Genomic DNA, 15,662 nt, shown 5'->3' with positions numbered 1-15,662 from the left:
CACAGATGCTGCCAGACCTTCTGAGTTACTCCAGCAATTTCTGGTTTTACTACTCCTGCGTTGATTGCTTTGGAACATCTTATGTTGCCTTTCTAAGCACATCAGCCACCTGGCTGACCAGTAAGCATGGTGGTGCAGATTTAATCCCGGCGTCCACACATGATATCTAGATTTTGTAGGCTCCACTAAGGTGACTTCAGGAGCTGTAGACATTTACTGTTTCAAAAAAAAACTTGAACTGTCACCAAAAATAAATCATAAGGATCTTATATAATAGCAGATTCACTCATTTGGAGCCACTTCCTGCTTATTCATATAAATAGAATTGTCCACTTCTCTGCTTTGCCTGCCTACGTTAATTAGCTCTTGGTGGTGCATTCAAATATAATAGCTGCTGTGTTCTTAGTTGGGGCTCTAATAGTAATTACCTCACTCTGTGCACCGCGCTGCTGTGCTGCCACCATTGACTTCAAATTATTAGGCACATGCTGTAGAGCTTCTGTATAAGACTTGTGCCTTCTGCAAAGCTCATTAATTTATTAGTTTGCCTTCTGCTCAGTGGTGAGCTGAATGCCATCTCATATAGGCCCTTGTTCATCCACTTCTCTTTAATGCATGTTGTTATGTTGCTGCTACATCAGGTGGCATTTAATGGCTCAGTTCTGCACTGATCTCAATTTTCTTGTGTTTTGACCTCATGGATTTGTTGCTGTTTATAATGCGTCGGAGTGAAACCTTCAGAAATCTGCACTAACCTCCGAGATAAACCCAGGTTATACAAAGTTGGTTTGTTTCTACCTGGAAAGGCGACATTAGCACAATTCACTGTCTTTGGCTATCCAAAGGGCGACATGGTGGCTCAGTGGTTAGCACAGCTGCCTCACAGCGCTAGAAACCCAGGTTTGATTCCAGTCTCTGGCCATTGGCTGTGTAGAGTTTGCACGTTCTTCCCATGTCTGCATGGGTTTCCTCCCACAATTCAAACATGTGCAGGTTAGGTGAATTGGTCATGCTAAATTGCCCTGTAGTGACTAGGGATGTAGAGACAACCTGGGTTAGGCATGGTATAGAAGGAATAGAGTGGGCGGGGGGGGGGTGAGTCTCAGCGGGATGCTCTTCAGAAGGTCTTGATAGGCCTAAAGGCCTGCTTGCGTATTGTGGGGATTCTGTGATTCAAGCATTTCATAGCTCATAAAGTTGTTTAGAAGTGCAGTCACTGTTATAATGCATCAAAAAGGTGACAGCCAATTTGCACACAGCAAGATCCCACAATCAGCAATGCAATAAGTGACTGGCTAATTCAGTTTTCAGTGATGCCAGAAAGGAGTTTAATATTGACCAATCCCTGGGAAGAATTCCAGTGTACTTATATCTGATCGTAATTTTATTGTCATTGAATTGAAGGTGGGATTCAGGGGATGAAAGCCAGGGAACTTTATCAGTGTGTTACAGAAGAACTGAAGAAAAGCTGAAGCGAACCATAAATAATAACGTTTCATTTAAAGGCAATAAAAGCACAGCAATATAAAGCATACTAAAATTGAATTGCAACAAGCCAAGGTGTTCCGAATGTTTAAGTACCTTATGTCACAGGCCAAGTGGGAATGGGATGGAAAGAATAGTTGCTTTTCCCCTCCTAGGTGTGAGAAAGTTATTTATTGTTTGATTTACTCCCTTCACTCTTTGTTCACTGATGGAGGGCAACAGATATTCCCCAAACCCTCGTTTTTGGATTCCAATCTTTATTGTGAGTTATTTCAAAGATCTTTGACATAGATTCAAAGATAGGGTTTATTAACAAAACAGTCAAAATGCAGGACATTGCTTTCCTATTATGTTAACACACCCATGCACTCAGGAAATTAAGGAAGACCGGAAAAGAGAGGTGATCGGTTATAACTTACAGTTTTTGGTAAAATATGAGTTCAAGTGAGTTCCTGGATTTTTTGATAAGATTTATTTTGTGAAGTGGTTTGTTTGGTGTGCAGTACGGACAGATAATACCAAAGTGCAACTGGTGATAGAACAGAGCGAGGAAGACCATGTTAAGGCCACAGAGAAGATGCACAAAGAGAGAGATCAACATTAACAGTCTAATAATAGTGAGGAAGAAGCTGTTGGGGCATGTGTTTGAGCGTTTGTATCTTCTGCTTGACAGAAGAGGTTGGACAAGATTATAACCGGAGTGGGAGGAGTCCTCGTTGGCTGCCCTCCGAGAAGTGTAGATGGAGTCAATTGATGATCACTGTCCATTAATAGCTTCCTCAGTGAGCTGGGCACAGCAGATACCGAGTTTGCAAGCAAAGGCATTCCATCCAGCAATTTGAAGGCAGAGATGGAGTGCGTGAGGCAGCCTGAAGCCTGCTCTCAATCCAAAGATTAAACAGTAACTGACTTCGAATTCCAGAATAATATATTTTAACAATCCAACCAACTGAGTTAGTGCACTGGAAATTGAACCTCCTTGTTCCTGGAGCCGTCACAAATGTTAAAGGTTTTAATGAATTATCCAAAGGATCCCAAATGTGCATTTCAGTCTAGATTCTGGTTAACAGAAAACATTTACCAGGCTTCTACATATGACAGTAATTATTATTTATTACAAGTAAATAGATTCTTGCTTCAGATAATCAACTGGGGACTGTCAACATGTATCTCTGCTAGATAAACTCTGACCCTCTTGTGAAACTCTCCCTGAACTAATACACAAACTGACATAGATGCACAAAAAAATTGATGTTTTGGAGGGAGGGAAAGTCTGGAAAGGCAGTTCAATGTTCTTTGGCCACAGGGTTCACTCAGATGATCCTTTTTACTTGCCAGGCCTTGTTGATCTTTCATAGCTGTACTCTAGGTATTTTCACAATGATTGCACAATGTTCAACACCATTCACAACTCATCAGATACTGAAGCAGTCGATGATTAAAAGCAACAAGATCTGGATAATATTCGGACTTGAGCTGACATGTGGCAAGTAACATTCGCACCACATAATTGTCTGGCAATGATCATCTCCAATAAGAGACAATCTAACCACCGCCTGTTGACATTCAATGGTGTTATCATTGTGAAATTCCCCACTATTAATATTCTAGGGATTATCATTAACTATAAACTCCACTAGACTTACCATGAAAACACAGTGTATACAACAGCAAGTCAGAGGCTAGGAATACTCATCTCCTGACTCCCCAGAGCCTGTCCATCATTTACAAGGCTGAAAAATGTGTTGCTGGAAAAGCGCAGGAGGTCAGGCAGCATCCAAAGAGCAGGAGAATCGACGTTTCGGGCATGGGCCCTTCTTCAGGCTCATGCCCGAGACGTCGATTCTCCTGCTCCTTGGATGCTGCCTGACCTGCTGCGCTTTTCCAGCAACACATTTTCAGCTCTGATCTCCAGCATCTGCAGTCCTCACTTTCTCTATCATTTACAAGGGCCCAGTCAGGAGTTTGATGGAATACTTCCCATTTGCCTGGATGGGTGCCTCCCCTACCACACTCAAGAAGTTTGACACCATCCAGGACAAAACAGCCTGCTTAATTGGTACCATTTCCACAAGCATCCACTCCCTCTGCCAATATCAGCAGTGTGCATTATCTATGAGATGCACTGCAGAAATTCACCAAAAGATCCTCTGACAGCATCTTCCAAACTTAAGGCCACTTCCATCTAGAAAGACAATGGCAGCAGACACATGGGAACACCACCACCTTCAAGTTTCCCTCTAAGCCACTCACCATCCTGACTTGGAAATGTGTCACCATTCCTTCACCCTATGGTTCAACACATCCATTCTGACCAGATATCCTAAAGTAATCTTATCCCATTTGTCAGCAATTGGCCCATATCCCTCTAAACCCTTCTTATTCATGTACCCATCCAGATGTCTTTTGTACCAGCCTTCACTACTTCCTCTGGCAGCTCATTCCAGACACGCACCACCCTCTGCGTGAAAAAGTTGCCCCTTACATTCCTTTTGAATCTTTCCCCTCTCACCCTAAACGTATGCCCTCTAGTTCTGGACTCTCCCACCCCAGGGAAAAACCCTTGAATACTGACCCTATCTGTGCCCCTCATGATTTTATAAAACTCTATAAGGCCACCCCTCAGCCTCCGATGCTCCAAGGAAAACAGCCCCAGCGTATTCAGCCTCTCCTTATAGCTCAAACCCTCCAACCCTAACAATCTCCTTGTAAATCTTTTCTGAACCCTTTCAAGTTTCACAACAGCCTTCCTGCAGGAGGGAGACCAGAATTGCACACAGTATCCCAAAAGTGGCTGAACCAATGTCCTGTATAGCTGCAACATGACCTCCCAATTCCTATACTCAATACTCTAACCAACAAAGGAAAGCATACTAAATGTCGCTTTCACTATCCTATCCACCTGAGACTCCATTTTCAAGGAGCTATGAACCTGCACTCCAAGGTCTCTTTTTTCAGCAAAGCTCCCTAGGACTTTACCATTAAGTGTATAAGTCCTGCACTGCTTTGCAATTCCAAAATGCAGCACCTCGCATTTATCTAAATTAAACTCCATCTGCCACTTCTCAGCCCATTGGCCCATCTGATCAAGATCCCATTGTAATCTGAGGTAACCTTCTTCACTGTCCACTACACCTCCAATTTTGGTGTAATCTGCAAACTTACTAACAATACCTCCTATGTTCACATCCAAATGATTTATATAAATGACAAAAAGCAGTGGACGCAGCACCGATCCTTGTGGCACTCCACTGGTCACAGGCCTCCTGCCTGAAAAACAACCACCACCACCACCCTCTGTCTTCTACCTTTGAGCCAGTTCTGTATCCAAATAGCTAGTTCTCCCTGTATTCCATGAGATCTAATCTTGCTAACCAGTCTACCATGAGGAACCTTGTCAAATGTCTTACTGATGACCATATAGATCACGTTCACTGCTCTGCCCTTATCAATCCTCTTTGTTACTTCTTCAAAAACCTCAATTAAGTTCATGAGACATGATTTCCCACGCACAAAGCCATGTTGACTATTCCTATTCAGGCCTTTCCTTTCCAAATACATGTAAATCATGTCCCTCAGGATTCCCTCCAACAACTTGCCCACCACCGATGTCAGGCTCACCGGTCTATAGTTCCCTGGATTTTCTTACCACCTTTCTTAAATAGTAGCACCATGTTAGTCAACCGCCAGTCTTCTAGTACCTTGCCTGTGACTAACAGTGATCCAAATATCTCAGCAAGGTGCCTAGCAATCACTTCCCTAGTTTCCCACAGAGTTCTACAGTACACCTGATCAGGACCTGGGGATTTATCCACTTCTATCCGTTTTAAGACATCCAGCACTTACTCTACTATAATATGGGCATTTTTCAAGATGTCATCATCTAGTTCTCCATATTCTGTACCTTCCATGTCCTCCTCCACATTGAACAGTGATACAAAATGCTCATTTAGTATCTCCTCCATCTCCTGCAGTTCCATACATAGGCTGCCTTGCTGATCTTTGAGGGGACCTATTCTCTCCCTAGTTACCCCTTTGTCCTTAATATATTCATAAAATCCCTTTGTATTTTCCTTAATTTATTTGCCAAAGATATCTCATGTCCCTTTTTGCCCTTCTGATTTCCCTCTTCAGTATACTCCTATTGCCTTTGTACTCTACTAAGGATTCACACAGTCTCTGCTGTCTATACCTGACATATGCTTCCTTTTTTTTCTTGACCAAAACCACAATTTTTCTAATCATCTGGCATTCTCTACACCTACCAGAGTTTCCTTTCACCCTAACAGGATCATACTGTCTCTGAACTCTCATTATCTAATTTCCCATTTTCCAGCCATCCTTTTACCTGTGAACATCCGTACCCAATCAACTTTTGAAAGTTCTTGCCTAATACTGTCAGAATTGGCCTTTCCCCAATTTAGAACTTCAACTTTTAGATCCTGCCTATCCTTTTCCATCAGTATTTTAAAACTAATAGAATTATGGTTACTGACCCCAAAATGCTCCCCCACTGTCACCTCAGTCACTTGCCCTGCCTTATTTCCCAAGAGTAGGTCAAGTCTTGCACCTTCTCTATTAGGTACTGAATCAGAAAATTTTCTTGTATACACTTAACAAATTCCTCTCCATCTAAAATCTTAACAATATGGCAGTGTCAGTCTATGTTTGGAAAGTTAAAATCCCCTACCATAACCATCCTATTATTCTTACAGATAACTGAGATCTCCTTACAAATTTGTTTCTCAGTTTCCTGCTAATGTGTGTGTGTGGGAGGGATGTGTGTGTGGGAGGGATGTGTGTGTGTGGGAGGGATGGGGGTGTGTGGGAGGGGATGAGGTGGGGGGGTAGGGGTGGTGGTCTATAGTACAATCTAAATAAAGTTATCAGCCCTTTGTTATTTCTCAGTTCCACCCAAATACATTCCCTGGATGTATTCTCAGGAATATCCTCCCTCAGTACAGCTGTAATGCTATCCCTTATCAAAAACACCCCTCACCCTCCTCTCTTGCCCCGCTTTCTATCCTTCCTGTAGCATTTGTATCTTGGAACATTAAGCAGCCAATCCTGTCCATCTCTGAGCCATGTTTCTGTAATTGCTATGATATCCCAGTCCCATGTTCCTGACCATGCCCTCAGTTCATCTGCCTGTCCTGTTATGCCTCTTGCATTGAAATAAATGCTGTTTAATTTATCAGTCTTACCTCATTCTCTGCTTTCTTTCTGCCTGCCCTGACTGTTTGACTCGCTTCTTTGCCCAACTATACCAGTCTCAGATTGATCTCTTTCCTCACTAACGCCTTGAGTCCCACCACTCCCCTCCCACCTTACTAGTTTAAACCCTCCTGAGCAGCTCAAGCAAATCTCCCTGCCAGTATATAGTTCCCTTCCAATTCAGGTGCAATCTTTCCTCCTTACACAGGCCGCTTCACCATCAGAAGACATTCCAGTGATCCAGAAAGATGAATCCTTCTCCCATGCACCACCTTCTCAGCCACACATTAATCTGCTCTATCCTCCTATTCCTACCCTCACTGGCTCATAGCACTGGGAATAATCCAGATATTACTACTCTCGAAGACTTCCTTTTTAAATTCTTGCCTAACTTTCTATATTCTCCCTTCTTTTCTCTTCCTATGTCATTAGTTCCAATGTGTACAATGACCTCCTGCTGGGCCCTCTCCCCTTTGAGAATATTCTGCACCCTCACTGAGCTATCCTTGATCCTGATACCAGGGAGGCAACACACCATTTGGATTTCTCGCTGTCTGCCACAGAGAAGAGCGTCTGTGCCTCTAACCAGAGAGTCCCCTATCACAATCGATGACTTGGAACCTGACGCACCCCTCGTTACATTAGAGCCAGTCTTGGTACCAGAAACTTGGCTGTTTGTACTGCACATTTACCTGAGAGTCCATCACCCTGTACATTTCCAAAACAGCATACTTGTTTGAGATGGGGATAGCCACAGGAGACTCCTGCACTACGTGCCTCCGTCTCCTACCTTTCCAGGCACTGTCCCAACTACCTGGCTGTATCTATGGTTGTTCTCTCTCCTTATAACTGCCATCAACCATCCCCTCCAGCTCCTGTAAATTCCTTATTGCCTCTGACAGCCACTCCATGCAATCTGATACAAACATACTCACTGCAGACATAATCATCAGTAACATGGAAATTCTCCCTAATCTCCCACATCTGACAGGAAGAGCATACCACTCTCCTGAAGGTCATCTTTGCACCTTAACAATCTACAGAAAATAGCACAGTCTTATTGCTGTAAAATAAACACTGCTCCAGGTTAACTTAATACCTATGTTTTATATTTTTAAATTTTAATCAAGAGACATAGCTCAATAAAATATATAACCAAAAACAACCTACTCTACTCACTATTAAAAGAAGACAGCAAGGTTACATTAAAAACCATGCACTTACCTGCTCCTGTGCAGTGAGCTCTCCTACACAGGTTTCTCCAAGGTCAGCTGTGAATTTCACTGCATGTTAATCTTTTCTTAGACACACTCTGATGTCCTGAAATACTTGAACTCAAAACAGCAAAGGCAGTGGGATCCACTATTGCGTCAGATAACAGAATAGGATTCTTCCTCTCTCTACCTGACCATTTGGTCACTGTCTTTGTTCTCTTCCTCCTTTTTAATGTGTCGTTGTTTTGATCTTTTCTCCCTCAAAGTTCCAAAACAATGCACAGCATGTAAAACAGTAATTACCGCTCCTGGAATTCAAGGAAATCAGCTCCAACATCTAAAATACCTCAAAAAACAGCAGCTCTCACAGCCATAATTTTTTTCCAGTCCTCCATCTTGGATTACCCAGAATCCATTGTCACTGGGTCAAAGTCCTGGAAATCTCACCTTAAGGACATTGTGGGACTACCTACAGCATGTAGATTGCAGTGGTTCAGCAAGGTAGCTCACCACCACTTCTCAAGGACATGCGGGGACAGCCCAGCCACAATTACCTGTGTCCCATGAATTAATAAAAATATATAAACAAACAATGTTAGGAATGTTTGATGTTCCTCAAGAAATTATGGCTGACAGATGTCTGCAGCACTCTGGTGCACCCTTCCAATACACGCATAATAAATGGGGTGTGTATTTATCACTTCTCCTCATTCCCTTCAGTTGAGTGATCTTACAGAATGCAGTATTCATACAGTCAAATCCCTGATACTCAACTATAAAGTGTTTTGTCAAAACCTTTGGAAAACTATGTTAAATTCAAGGGGTACTCCTTAAAACAATGGTTCACCCTTGCAGCTCCAGAGTGTGGAACAGAAATTCGCACAGTCCTTCCCTCCCACACTGTCACAACCCAACCACATGTACAGGATATGCTGTTGGAAAGAACCAGGCTTGAATCGGGACAAGATATTAGAGTTTCAGATTTTAGCATGAGCAAGGGTTAATGGAATGGTTTTGCTTTGTTGTACCTAGCCGAGGTTGTATGTCATTGTAATGATCAATGGTCAAGGCCAGTGGAGAAATAGGCAAAATATCTGAACTGCGTATAATCAGTTTCCTGTCACACAGAATGAGGACTCAGGTACTGAAGATATCATGCCAGGAAACAATAGCATGTCCATGACTAATGATATACACCCATCCCCTATGACAGATAGCCCACTGCAGAGTGAATCTGCACAATCAAGTGTGATAACTGTACAAGGGTGAAACTTGGCCATTCCATGCTCCAACAGAGTGTTATCTAAAGACGCAGTGACTGTGTACCTAAACATATCCTTGTACAGCTTATTGGAGAAGTGGTCCCATTCTTTAAAGGGAAAAGGGGAATGTGTTGCTGCATGGATTCCAAATAAGTCAATGACATAGCATCCTGCTCTGTGAGGTTTCAGTATAAAGGCCTTCAATCACTCTCTCAGTCAGTGTGATGTGTTCAATCGTCAATTACGTGTATCCATTGTACACAGTGAACACAGAAACCAGACTATACATACAGCTATGATAGTTTTTTTGTTATTCATTCAGAGAAAAGGGATGGGGTCCTGTGGAGTAATTATATAGAGCTAGGAATAAAGTTAAAAACCAGGACCTCATGGTGGTAATTTCCGGATTACATCCAGTATCACGTGCTAGTGAGGGTAAGAACAGGAGGATATGGCAGATAAATGCATGGCTAAAGAAAAGGTGCAGGGGGCAGGGCTTCAGAGTTTTAGATCGTTGGGATCTTTTCTGGGGTAGAAGAGACCTGTTCAAAAGGGACGGGTTACATCTGAACTGGAGGGGGACCAATATCTTGGTGGCCTGGTTTGCTAGTGCTACAAGGGAGGGTTTAAACTAGATTGGCGAGGGTGGGATCCTTAACAGCGGAGAGGCAAGTGTGAGGCTGGAAGGAGATATGGTAATCAGAAATAGTAAGGTGAAGAGATAGGTCAGGCTGGAACACGACAGGGAGCAAGGAATGCATGTAGGATTAAATTGCATCTATTTCAATGCAAGAGGGCTCTCAGGTAAGGCTGATGAACTCAGGGCATGGATAGGTAAATGGGACTGGAATATTATAGCCATTACAGAAACATTGCGAAGGGAGGGACAGGACTGACAGCTTAATGTGCCAGGGTACAGGTGCTTTAGGTGGGACAGAGGTGGTGGGAAAAAGGGAGGGGAGTTGTATTTTTAATTAAGGCAAGTATCATAGTAGTAATCAGAGATGAAATAACTAAAGAATCATCTAGTGAGGCTTTGTGGGTGGAGCTAAGCAATAACAATGGGATGGTGACATCACTGGGTTTGTACTATAGGCCTCCAAATAGTCAACGGGAATTAGAGAAATGGGAGACTGGGGAGACTTGCAGAAGCAATAGAGTTGTCATAGTAGGGTATTTTAATTTTCCTACCATAGACTGGGACTTAGGGCTTAGATGGAGTGGAATTTGTTAAGGGTTTTCAGGAAAGTTTCCTCAAGCAGTATATAGAGGGTCCTACTCAGGGGCAAAACCCGACCTATTCTTGGGAAATAGGGCAGGACAGGTGACTGAGGTGACAATGAGAGAGCACTTTGGGACCAGTGATCATAGTTCTATTAATTTTAGGGACTAGAGCACTAGAGGGACAAAACTGGTCCATAGGTTCAAGTTCTAAACTGGGGCAAGGTGAATTTTGATGAAGATAGGAAGGAGCTTTCAGGGTTGATTGGAATAGTTTGTTTGCAGGCAAAGGGACCTCTGGCAAGTGGGAGGTCTTTATAAGTGAGGTAGCTAGAGTTCAAGGTCTGTATGTTCCTGTGAAGGTGAAAGGCAATGTTGGCAGGAGTAGGGAACCCTGGATGATGAGATATTGAAGCTTTGACCAGAAAAAAGGAGGCATGGCTTGTGTTTAGGTAGCTGGGATCAAGGGAATCCCTGCATATATATCAGGGATAAAGAAGTTTACTGAAGAAGGAAATCAGGAGGGAGAAAAGGGGTCACGAGATAGCCTTGGGTGAGAAAATTAGGGTGAATTCAAAGAGGTTCTTTAAGTATATTAAAGGAAAAAAAATAACTAGGGAGAGAATAGGAACCTTCAAGGACCAAAGTGGACATGTATGTGTGAAACCGCAGGAGATGGGCGAGGTCCTCAATGAATATTTCTCCTCTATGTTAACTGTGAAGAAAGACATGAAAACTTGGGAACTTGGGGGAGTTAGTGGTCATATCTTGGGGACAGTCCATATCACAGGAGAGGAGGTGTTGGATGTATTAGAATTATGAAGGTGGATAAATCTCCTGGTCCTGACCAGATATATCCAAGAACATTGCAAGAGGCTAGAGAAGAAATTGTGGAGCCCTGGCTGATATTTTTGCATCATCATTAGGCATGGGTAAGGTCCTGGAAGACTGGACGGTAGAGAATATTGTGCCCTTATACAGGAAGGACTATAAAGAAAACCTGGGAACTATCGACCAGTAAGCTTAACATCTGTGATAGGTAAGTTACTTTAGAAGATTGTTAGAAACAATATACGCATACATTTGGAAAGACAGGATTTGATTAAGAATAGTCAGCATGGCTTTGTGCATGGGAGATCATGCCTCACAAATTTGTTAGCATTTTTTGATGAAATAACGAGGAAGGTTGAAGGGGACATGGTGGTAGATGTAGTCTATATGGATTTCAGTAAGGCCTTTGATAGGGTTCCACATGGTAAGCTGCTCTGGACGGTTAGACTGCATGGAATCTAGGGGGAGCTGGCAAATTGGATACAATTCGGCTTAATGTAGGAAGCAGAGGGTAATAGTGGAAGGATGTCTGTTGAGCTGGAGGCCTGTGACTAGTGGAGTGTCTCAGGGGTCGGTGCTGGGCCCATTGCTGTTTGTTATCTATATCAATGGTTTGGATGAGAATGTACAAGGCATGATTAGTAAGTTTGCAGATGACACTAAAATAGGCGGTATCGTGGATAGTGAAGAAGGTTATCAGAAATTGCAGCAGGACTTTGACCAGCTGGGGAAGTGGGCCGAGAAATGGCAAATGGAGTTTAATATAGGTGAGTGTGAGGTCTTGCATTTTGGAAAGTCAAATCAAGATAGAAGGTTCATGGTGAATAGTAGGGCCTTAAGGAATGTAGTGGGACAGAGGCATCTTGGAGTTCAGGTGCATGGTTCTTTGAAAATAGAGTCACAGGTAGACAGGGAGGTGAAGAAAGCTTTTGGCACATTGGTCTTCATCAGTCAGGGCACTGAGTATAGAAGTTGGGAAGTTATGTTGCAGTTATACAGGATGTTGGTGAGGCCGCACTTAGAGTATTGTGTTCAGTTTTGGTCACCATGCTTGAGGAAGAATGTTACTAAATTGAAAAGAGTGCAGAAGAAATTTACAAGGATGTTGCTAGGACTCAAGAGTTTGGGTTATAGGGAGAGGTTGGCCCAATTAGGATTTTTTGCTTTAGAGCATAGGAGACTGAGGGGAGATCTTATAGAAGTGTGTGAGATTATGAGAGGCATGGATCAGGTGAATGCACTCAGTCTTTTTCCCAGGGTTAGGGAATCAAAGACTAGAGGGCATCAGCTTAAGGTTAGAGGGGAAAGAATAAAAAGGAACGTGAGGGGCAACATTTTTATATAGAGGATGGTACGCATGTGGAATGCGCTGCCAGCGGAAATGGTTGAGGTGAGTACATTAACAAATTTAAAAGGCATTTGGACAAAGACATGGATAGGATAGGTTTAGAAGGATATGGGCCAGCTAAGCCAGCATTTATTGCCCATCCCTAGTTGCCCAGAGGGCAATTAAGAGTCAACCACATTGCAGTGGGTTTGGAGTCACTTGTGGGTCAAACCAGGTAAGGATGGCACTGAAGGACATTAGTGAACCAGATAGGTTTTTTTGACAATCGGCAACGGATTCATGGTCACCGTTAGACCTTTAATTTTGTATTTTTATTGAATTCAAATTGCACCATCTGCCATGATGGGGGTTGAACTTGCGTCCCCAGAACATTGCCTGGATTAACAGTTCAGTGATGATACCACTAGGCTCCCACCTCCCTGTTGTTAATAAACTTCAAGATATCTGACTCAACAAGAATCTTTTATTTGTGACATATATTGCATAAGCTAAGACATAGAACAATACTCAGACAGTAGTATATTGGTGGTTGATTCAAGAAACCCCATCAAGATGGCATGCCAATTGCCTACTCCTAATTGCTGTTGAACTGATTGGTTTCCACACCATTTCAACAGGGAGTTAAGAATGGGTCTAGAGTGACGTGGACAGCAGAATTCCTTAGTCAAAGAACATGAGTGAACCTGATGGGATTTTTTTTTAATGATAATTGATAATGGTTTCATAGTCAGCATTACTGAATCTAGCTTCCAATTTGATTTGCGTTTTACCAGCTACTGTGATCGAATTTGAATCTATCTGCACAACATGAACCTGGGCCTTTGTATTTCTCAGCCAGTAACATTACCATGGCCTTCCATCTCAAAAGAAACCCAGCCACACACAGCAAAGCGAATTTAGAAAGAGTGTGGCTCCCTGGGTATTCTCTAAAGCAACAAGGAAATTCACTAACAATCCTTAGACAGCACCTTCCAAACCCACGACCACTTCTGTCTCGAAGGACTGGGGCAGCGGGTACTTGGGAACATCACCACCTGCAAGTTCCCCTCCAAGCCACTCACCACCCTGACTTGGAAATATACCTCCGTTCCTTCACAGTCATTGGGTCAAAATCCTGGAATTCCCTCCCTACCAGCATTGTGGGTCAACTCCCAGCAAGTGGACTGCAGCGATTCAAGAAGGCAGCTCACCACCACCGTCTCAAGGGCAAATAAGGACGGGCTAGCAATGCTGGTGAGCCAGCAACGCCCAAGTCCCGCAAATGAATAAACAAAACTCAGTACTGTAGTAGTTCTGACTATGCTCGTGTACGTTTGATCATTCAGACTGGCATGCCATGATAAATGTTGACTTTCTTTTCATTTTGCAGTACAAAGGCAAAGTGAACCTTCATGTTTTTGAGGATTGGTGTGGCTCTTCCATTTATCAGCTTCGGAAGAATATTCATTTTCCACTTTACCCTCATGTAAGTAACCTGCAGATTTAGACCTTCAACCAATGCCATCTCTTTTCTGGTTTCGAGGCAAAAATTCAAAATGTAAGAACATGAGGATTACTGAACTTCTCTGAATGATTTGGCAACCTCATTCCAATGTGCTGTGCTATTTTAGTCCTCTTGTAATATCTCCTGCACTGTGTACAATTCCCCAGTCACGAGTGGAGGTAGTTAACTCACTGCTACGTTTCTGTCAGCACCTGATATTTGTGCCTGGTTGCAGCAAGTGGACGGGATTACCACTGAGTAACTTGCTCCGTTTTCTCTTCCATTCTATGCAGAAAGCACAACTTTCCTCATGTTCCCCTCGTAATTGGGTGTGACCTTATCTAGTGATCAGAAAGGCCTGGACTTTAGCCTGAGGTTCCAGTGTAGTAGGATTCTGCACTGCAGGGATGTTTACGTTTGAAAAACAGCACTAATAGAGCCATCTTAAGGGGCTTGTAGAAGTCCAGTGCCACTATTATGGAGAGAAAGAGGTGGGCCAATATGTATCCCTCAACCAAGATCACAAAGGGCAAATCAGTCATTTAAGGATGTTTATGAGAATGTAAAGCATATAGGCAGCATCCAGAGGTGCGGGACTGAGAGATTAGTTCTTTAGAGAACTGGTGCAAAATTAACCACTTGTCTGTCATAAAATCCTATATTTCAATCAGATGGTATGAACAGGGAGGCATAGGATCCCACATCCCTACCAGCTCTGCCAGGCTCAAAGGTTATGGGTGCCCACTCTGTTGCAACAACTGTGCCACTGAGGTTTAATACTGCGAGCAGTGTTCATTGTTTTGAGGTGAAGATTTGCCCTTCTCTTCCATGAAAGCCCATCTCTCAGACATGCCAGCTGGTCTGTAGTGCCAGGAGCATCACTTGGCATGGTGGCCATTACTGGCACTCCAGGAAGTTTGCCTCCTGTCAAGGAGCCCAGATTAAGTCTTGAGATGTCTGGGTGCGGAGGGGGAAGTGGGGCTGTTGGGCCGGTGGTGGGTAGGTGAGTGAGCAGAGCTGGGCTTGAGAGGCCAAGGGGAGAAACGACCTTCAGAGATACATGCCTCCGATGGATCCAGAAAATCCACAAAGGAGATTCACATCTTCCCTTGTGCTGACACCAGCTCGGTCAGCTAAAGTTGACAAGTGTCCCAATGGGCACTCCCCATCATCAGAGCTGGAATACATAGAATCCCTACAGTCTGGGAGGAGACCATTCAGCCCATCAAGTCCACACTGACCCTCTGAAGAGCATCCTACCCAGACCCAATCTCATACCTTATCCCTGTAACCTTGCATTTCCCATGGTTAATCCACCTAACCTGCAGATCCCTGGTCATTATAGGTATTTTAACATGACCAATACGCACAGCTTTCAACTTTGGGAGAAAACCCATGCAGACAAGGCAGTTGCACGCGAGGAATCAAACCTCAGTTCTAACCACTGAGCCACAATACCGCCTTCATGTGTTAATTGATCATTGAGTTTGAAAGTTTATTATAGAGCAGTGTGATGAAACCCTAAAATGAACATTAATCAGCCACTTAATTGTCTCCAGGCCCCCTCCATAAACCATGTTGGGAGTATGTGGGTAGGCAATGCA

General features: G+C 43.3%; 1 protein-coding gene across 3 annotated transcripts in view; it reads left to right on the top strand.

Moving 5' to 3' along the window:
* Window positions 1-15,662, top strand: part of LOC122557945 (N-acetyl-beta-glucosaminyl-glycoprotein 4-beta-N-acetylgalactosaminyltransferase 1-like) — a 727,525-nt gene that overhangs the window by 407,392 nt on the left and 304,471 nt on the right. For all 3 annotated transcript variants that reach the window (XM_043706193.2, XM_043706196.2, XM_087996738.1), the window contains one exon: window positions 13,945-14,040. In XM_043706193.2, the coding sequence (XP_043562128.2) occupies window positions 13,945-14,040 (96 nt within the window). The remainder of the gene's footprint in view (window positions 1-13,944; window positions 14,041-15,662) is intronic.

This window comes from Chiloscyllium plagiosum, unplaced genomic scaffold (assembly GCF_037043375.1).
Source record: "Chiloscyllium plagiosum isolate Xiang-an unplaced genomic scaffold, Cpla_swu_hap1 HiC_scaffold_18, whole genome shotgun sequence".
NCBI classification, from domain to species: Eukaryota; Metazoa; Chordata; class Chondrichthyes; order Orectolobiformes; family Hemiscylliidae; genus Chiloscyllium; species Chiloscyllium plagiosum.
Note: the sequence above shows the minus strand (reverse complement) of the source record. Positions and strands in the feature narration are given on the sequence as shown.